At 38.9% G+C, this 8,286-nt stretch overlaps 1 protein-coding gene across 1 annotated transcript in view; it reads right to left on the reverse strand.

Annotated features, from left to right (window-relative positions):
• Positions 1-8,286, reverse strand: part of TPH2 (tryptophan hydroxylase 2) — a 100,916-nt gene that overhangs the window by 47,095 nt on the left and 45,535 nt on the right. Inside the window, exon 8 of the mRNA XM_008584080.1 lies at positions 779-905. Coding sequence (XP_008582302.1) covers positions 779-905 — 127 coding nt within the window. The remainder of the gene's footprint in view (positions 1-778; positions 906-8,286) is intronic.

Consider the following 8,286-nt stretch of genomic DNA (forward strand, 5'->3'; position numbering starts at 1 on the left):
CGGGCCCGGGGCCCGGCGCCGGGACCAAAAGCCCCGGCGTTGCCCCCGCGCCTCGCTCAGCCAGTGAGCGGGAGCCGGTCTGTACGTGGGATCCGAACCCTCGGACGGGAGCACCGCCGCGCCTCCCAAGCGGCGCACTATCCAGTGCGCCACCGGGCCGGCCCTCATTGCTTGTTTTAAGATGAACGTTGCTGATACCATAGCATCTATTAAGTCTTTTTCTGGTTTTGTTCTTAGAACAATTGTTGAGTTTCTTATTGTTGTTGAGTTTCTTATTGCAAATTATATCTGACCACAACAATATCAACTAGTCAAAGAGATAATACCAGGTATAGCCCCAACTTTACCATGAATGTATACCTTCTACTATTACTAATATTTCCACTGGAGTCAGCAAATTACAGCACACAGGCCAAATGTGGTCCACCACCAGCTTTTGTAAATAAAGTTTTATTGGAACACAGCCACACTTAGGTATTGTCTGTGGTTGCTTTCATACAACAGTGGCTGAGCCAAGTAATTGTGACAAAGACCTTATGACCCACAAAGCTAAAATATTTACTAGTGACCCCTGAACAAGAAGGATAAAATATGAATATTTTAATGGTCAATAAGCCAAGAATTCACTATCCTTCAAAAAACACAAATGGGAAATGGTAAAATCACCACACGCTTTCCAGAACATTTGCCTTATAATTCATAGTCAATAACTCTGAAGCTGTCTTTTTCTTACAAATGGACATAAATAGAACAGTTTTTAAGTAAAAAATGAACTCACTGTGGCTAGTTTCTGAACATCTCCATCTGATGCTCCCAGAGACGCCAGACCTATTTCTTGTGAAAACTGAGCAAACTTAGGATCCGCAAGTAGTGGAACATGTCCCAAGAGTTCATGGCATGTGTCTCTGACAAGAAAAACATCACAAAGATGTGTTATATAAGAAGCTGTAAACTACCACTGGTAGAACAACATCTAAAATCCTAAATGTAACCTTGTTGCTATAAGTAATTATAGTTACTGTATTTCATAAATTCTAAGACTTTTAAATCATATTTTAACATCTCTGAAATTTGGTTGCATCTTATAATGAATAGCATCTTAATTATGTGATATACAATATCTTAATAATATAAAAGCAATGACTATTTTCAAGTGCTTCCTATATGCCAAGCACATGTGGTTTTATTACATACATTATGTCTTTTAATCCTCAAGACAACCTTAGAGAATTAAAGTAACTCATTAGTGCAAGATCAGGAGTGGGCAAACTACAGGCCATGGTCCAATCTGGCCCAATGCCTGTTTTTGTAAATGAAGTTTTACTGGAACATAGCCAAGCACGTTCATTTATGCATTGTATATGGCCATTTTTTACTACAGTTGCAGAGCTGAGTAGTTGTGACTAAGATCATATGGCCTGTGAAGTCTAAAATAATTACCAGCTGGCCCTTTACAGAAAAGGTTTTCTGATTTTTGCTATAGATAGTGATGAAGCCAAAATTAGAATCCAGCTTGTCATGATTTTTAAACTCTTGCTCTTAACTCTTAAGCTTCACTGTACCCCTGTTACACTTTGCCAGACACTGGGAAACAGCAGAGGATTATATCACCATCATTAAAGTGGCTTTTCCCATAGACAATTTATCTTCTTTAACACAAGCAATTCCCTTGAGACAGCACATTGGAAGAATCTCTTAGTTCTCTGCTTTGGTTAGTCTGAACTAGGTGACAATAGAAGCTTGGAACCCCTCATTTGCCTGAGCTTCCCATTTGCAGCTGAATAAGTGAGCAAAGGACAGTTATGTGTCACAACAAAACAAGGCAGACGCCTTCCTGAGTCCTGCCATGAATAATGAACTGTTCCCTGATACCAACCTATATTGGAATGAATTCCCCTACAACTCTCTGGGAATGGATCAAGATGCAGCCGCATTTTATTTTCTTGACAAAAAACTGATTAGCCAAGTAGTAATTGAAAGATGTTTCTGATTTCACCTGTGCTCCTCTGAAGTGAATCACTACAAATAGGTGGTATAATACAAAGGCCAGGTGCTACCTCCATTATTACAAGTATGAAGTAGGTTGGACGGTCATATGGTTGAAACAATTGAATGGTGGTCAAGGACACCAGATTGATACCCACATAAAAAGATGGCATCACTCAATCAGAAAATCTTGTCCCTACAACTCTAACCACATCCCCAATCTTTGCCAGCCACTTTGTAGACACATCAGGTTAAAAGGGCAGCCAAGTAAGAACATGTGGACAGGATACTGAAAGAAACTCCAAATTCACCCCTTGTCAAGTGTGTGCCAATAGCTTCCTTTTTTGCACATAGTTGAATTTGTAGAAAAGAATATGTGGTGGTTATTTTCCAATCACATTGCTTAAATGTGATTCAGAGAATCAGAGTCACTGAATTTTAGGGAATAAAAGATATTTAAATGTTATCCAAGCTGCATGTTTTACCACAGAAGAAATGAAAGAAAGAAGGAAGGGAAAGAGAGAGAAAGAAAAAGAAAGAATATACTGAGCTCCTATTATGTTCTGGGTACTTTACTAAAATATTTTCATATCATATTTATAATTTAATCTTCACTTATAAAGAAACTTTATTATTTCCACTTGATAAATGAGAAGACTAAAATTCAGTAAATTTAAGAATATTTTTCAAAGTCACACCTTTAGTAACAGAAACAGATTTGAAATTAAATGCTTCTGAATCCAAAGTTACGCTCTTTCTGTTCTCTGTTTTAATTTGCAGATGTAGCATAAACAAGAAGGGGTGCAGGTGAATGACTTGGGCTGTAGAGAGAGAGTTTAACCAAGTTGGTTGCACAAGTAAAAATTCAGTTAGTATGTCCTAAGTCTTTTTTCCTGCCCCTCAGTGATTCTCAACCCTCCAAATCACTTAAGGAGCATTTTTAAAAATATTCAGTGGCTGGGCCCCACCTAAGACCAATTCCATCAGGCTTTCTGAGATAGACCTGAGCGTCTTTTTTTTTTTAAAGCTCTCGAGGTGATGATAAGACACAGCCAGGGTTGAGACGCGCCGTCATAACTGGTGATGCTAGAAACTCTCCTAGCAGGCTTCAAGCAACTAGTACTTAAAACTAAAGCTGAATGTTATTATGTAATTTTGAACTCAATACTGGAGACTATAGTGACCAAAAGTTAGTAGGTAACTAATTACCCCTTCACGTGCATTTGATTCAGTTACAGGTTGAATACTTCTGTGCCAGGCGTGAATCCTAAGAGTGGACTCACTTGTGATCAATTTTTTAAAGGGTCATGTGGGCTGCACCACTGTTGGAATTAAGATCAAGTAGCCCATTGTGGAAAAATCTGAATACTCCCATTGCAGTCCATCATGTAAATACTAAAGCACCACTACTGATCCAAGCAGAAGACGTGGCAACAATAATTCCAAATTAGATCAGATGTCAAATTCCAGGAAAATACTGAAGATTTTCACTCACAGTATGAATAAACAAGGGAAGCAGAAACTATAAAAACAATTATAGGAAATGCTTACTATGGGCCAGGCACTGTGCTCCGTGCTCACAATGTAAGAAGAGAATAGGGTAGATTGTGGCTATATTGGTGGTAGATTCTTGGTGCAACATTGGATTTACTTTCGAGCTTGTTAAAAACTTGAAGAAGGTTGATGCGGAAGACAATCTTCTATCTACCTAGGTACTAATGGACTCCAAAAGCTTATTGGTACAATGTAAAGCAAAAAGCAATTTAAAAGGAAAAAGGATGAAAAATATTAGAAATCCAAAGAGTTAAGGAGTCAATTCTCCTCGGCAAAATAGGAGCCATTACTTGGATTTTAAGTTAAAGGGTAGTTATCAGAAACCTATAACTCACTAGCCAATTTAAGAACCTTTAGTAGCATCACAATGACAAAGCCATCCAACTATACATAGAAGAGGATAAAGAAATTATAAATTTGAAAGAAAAAAATCATACAGTACAGCAGAGTGAGTTATACTGTTTCATTAAGAATGAAAGCCTGAAGCAAGATGTCTAATAGAATTATTTATGGAACATTAGGGATGTCCTTTGCTCTAAGTAGGAATGACCATTCTGTATTTTGCTAGTTTGTGCTCTCCTCTCAGCTCCAAGCAGAAACCCCAAGAAAGAACTGCCCCCAGACCCCTGAGCAAAATGTGAATGCAGTATGTAATTATGTACAGTAATCTCATTTCTCATGGGGCCAAGGCCTTAAGCACCTGTATTTCAAGACCAGGAGCAAGGTTATTATCTTTTACGTCTTTGTTGGAACATTCTCAGAAATAAACCCTGTATTGTTCACTATCCCACAGTCTTTGGCTAAAGCAAGTATAGAGAAAGGAAGGTGAAGTGACTGGAAACTCTTCAACCAAAGAGCAAAGAAAGATCTTTAACGTTACTAATAAAAGCAATTCATTAACTTTGAAAATTTTACATGTTGTTTAGATTCTCTGAGGCCAAACGACCAAAGGAGTTGACCACCACTTTTGCAGGCTTAGAGAAATTTCAGGCTATGGGGAGTCTAAAGGAGAATGCAGACCACAAAGCCTTCTGTCCAACCTTTGTGCCAGTTTAGGTCTATTGGGCTGAAATTATGCTATTTCACCCTAATTTACAAAGTGTAAACACCACTGCTGCTGTGTCCTGCATGCAAAGTCAAGATTGTTATGGTGGCTGTATCATTCACAGCTGGACCCGAGTATCTAATTACAAACAGGTTTCTGATGTGAGTCCACAACTGTTGCCTTATCTTACAGATCTCTCTTAAAAGATTCAATTATTTGGCCATAATTGCACCTGTCAGCACATGCTGCTTCCAATCTGTACATCGGCAAACTTTTCTCTTTTTAACTCCCATCCCTTTGATGCATTTTCGCCTGAATAATGCTTTTCAGAGCTCTTTTCACAAAAGCTCTCTGTTCACTGGAAATGTAAGACCTTTCAAAACTGTTAACACTGTAAAACATCATGTCTCCTTTTAAGAAAAAAAGCTAGAGCTGATATCAGACACTAAACTTTTACTGCTCTAAATTGGAATCTTCTCTGATAAACCCTGTTGGGGGATTCTAAAACCTGTCAAAGTAGGACCACAAAGGGGCCTGGGCAGAATGTCTCCAGGGAATTCTTAAATCATTCTAAGAAAGTTGCAAGCATTTTGCTTCGGGGGTGGCTGTTAAGTTCAAATTCAAAATGAGTCTGGCATTTTTTTTCCTCTTACCGGTTTTCAAAGCTGAGTCCTCGTGTTCTGTGTTGAACAACTCCTTTTTATTTTTGCTGTAAATTAAAGCCTTTAAGAGGCAGTGAGTGAGCAACCAGTATTTGCTTTCCCATCCCAAGTCAGTGCATCTGTCTTTTAAAACATATTTCTATAGGATTTGTTTGTTCTAAATGACACAGAAGGCAACACATTAGCTAAATCATGAAGAGAAGGGAAGGAAGGTGAGTGGGAGAAGTGGAGAGTTTGCATTGATAAAAAGAAGCAGGAGAAAGAGCTTGGAGACAAAACAGTGTTGCTGGTTTTGGGGGGTTTGGGGAGGGTTGTTTGGTTTTTTTCAGCTTTCACACATTTGGTGGGTAAATGCAAGTAATCTGGGATAACACACCAGGACACGTTGCAGGCAGGTGACTTTGTTTTCACTGCGCTAAGATGGTGCAGGAATTAATTTGGTATTGAGGTAATTTGTTCTCAGTACTTGCTTTGGAGCCATATATGGAGTTTCCATAGTTTAGATTTAAAATAGCATACTGTAAAATCTCGTCCAGGTAAGCTCTTAGGTAGCTCATATGATCGCACCCTCTTATATCCCTATCACAGTATAGATAAATACAAGTGTGGCCCTCTTTTTATGAAGCCGAGCTCCTAGATGTTGCCCTGGAGGAAACCTTCTTTACTTTTCCCCAGTAGGAATCATAAAGGAGTCCTGATGTTACTCTTCTTCACTACAATTTTTTTTTTTGAGACTAGCAGATATTATAGTTATCTTTCTTTAAATTTACTTCCAGAAATATTTATTGTGTGCCTATTATGTACTAGGTACTATACTAGGTACTAAACTAGGAACCAAGGCTTAAAAAGTAGGGCAGAATCTTAGAATAACTCTTAGCAAAAGTCACCTTACAGTCCCATAAAAGGGCAATCAAAAGGAAGTACTAACTTTCCTGATCCAGCGAAAGAAACAGTTTCCAGTTCTCAAAAGGACCACAAAATAACTGCAATGGGAATTCTGTTGGTATGTCCCTAGATTCCCCACCATTTCTGAGATGTCTCTTATTTCTTGAAAATATAAGAGATATTTAACTTACCTCCTCCCCAATTTCACTAAAATTAAGGAAGCAATATAACACAATAGTTTAAAGCAGATACTCTGGAGTCAGACCTAAGTCCATTTCCCACATTCTTGTGTAGACAAATTACTTAGAGCAGCACTGTCCCGTAGGACTGTCTGCAATGAAGAGCATTCCATATCTGCACCATCCAATATAATACCCCCTTGGCACAGTGTCTACTGAATATTTGAAGTGTGGCTAGTACTACTGAGGAACTGAATGTATATTTTTACTTAATTTTAGTTAATAAATGTAAACAGCCACATCTTAACATATTGGGCAGGACAGATGTAGGGTTTTCTCAGCTTAGAAAATGGAGATTATTAGGGTCCCTATCTCTTGGCATTTCCAAACAATGTAGTAAGATAATGCATTGAAAACTTAAGTTCCGGGCCGACCCCATGGCGCACTCGGGAGAGTGCGGCACTGGGAGCACAGCGACGCTCCCGCTGCGGGTTTGGATCCTATATAGGAATGGCCGGTGCGCTCACTGGCTGAGTGCGGTGCGGGCAACACCACACCAAGGGTTGCAATCCCCTTACCGGTCACGAAAAAAAAAGACAAAAAAAAAGAAAACTTAAGTTCCCATAAGTTAGGTATTATTATTCATATTACATTAAATTGTATTTATACCTAAGTCTATTGCACTTGAATAAGTTTTGCTCTTTTAGAAGATATTTAATCACTTAAAAAACAGTAAGCAGAGGTCATGCCATGTTCATCTTTGGGTTCCCACTGCTAAAAAAGCCTGGCACATGAAATATGCTCAATAACTGCTTTTTGAACTCAACTGAATAGAGCAGGTGATGATGGGGCTCTATTGCTCCAAACAGAGGTGAAACTGAGCGAAACCCAAGCACAGTTTTCCTAATTTCCAGTGTCAGGTTAAGGGCTTTGGACCAGATCTTGGTTTTGCTATTTTTTAGTGTGTGACCTTAGGGAAATTACCTGACTTCTTTGAACCTCGGAATTGCCATCTGTAAGATGGTGACAATCCTGCTGACCTCACCAAGATGAATGATGATGTCTGGCAAACAGATTGTGTGTAGGAAATGTCAGATCCCTTTTTCCATCTCTCTTGAGGCCACTTCTGTGCCTGACCATAGATGTAATTCTCTACATAGCAGTGAAGAGATAGGAACAGTGATTACCTCTTCTTTGCCTAAAATTCAATCATTTTATATTTCTCCTTCTGAACTTGCAATTTAAAACTGTAAATATTCCCGAAAAATTTTCTCCCTGGGAATGAGTGCTAATTTTGCATTATGAGCATCACAAGGAAGACAAACCCAGGTGCAAGGGCAGGGGTGACAGAGGGAATCCTGCTTTGAATCTGTTTTTAAAAATAAAGGAAAGACAGCTGAAGCTTTATCCCAAGCCACTACAGATAACAACCTAAGAGAACAGAAACAGGACTCCAGCAGAGACTTAGGCAAAAATTTGGTTTCAAAATGCACAGGTTGTAAATAATGTATAGGATTTTTTAAATAGAACGTGTAATGGTAGAGTGCTTAAAGCTCTTTAGACAAAAGACTCTATAAAAAGTTTTGGGGGTGATTTTTGCTTATAGATACTTCACAAAACTAGACACAAAATTGTGATTGAAAATTTGAGAGTCAAGTCTGCAACATGGCCTTGTAACTAAGAACGCACTGAAATTTTATGAGGCACATCAGCCTTCACACAAATTTAAGCGTAAGAGTGGACCTATTTGGTATTATATAAAGCTTTTTCTCTCCTAAGATCAAAGCGTTATTTCATCATCCCTCACGCAGGGAGGTTAAATGGCTTGCTGACAGTCACACTGAGCACTGATAGTGGGGCTGGATTTCTGGGCATGCAATCCATAGGTCCTTCTGCCTGAGGATGGGACACAGCAGTCTCCTGTCTGCATGTCTACATTGTAGTGAGGTGCTATCCTCTTCTTTTACCCAGTGAC

Source organism: Galeopterus variegatus, unplaced genomic scaffold (genome assembly GCF_000696425.1).
Source record: "Galeopterus variegatus unplaced genomic scaffold, G_variegatus-3.0.2 Scaffold3143, whole genome shotgun sequence".
Classification (NCBI taxonomy): Eukaryota; Metazoa; Chordata; class Mammalia; order Dermoptera; family Cynocephalidae; genus Galeopterus; species Galeopterus variegatus.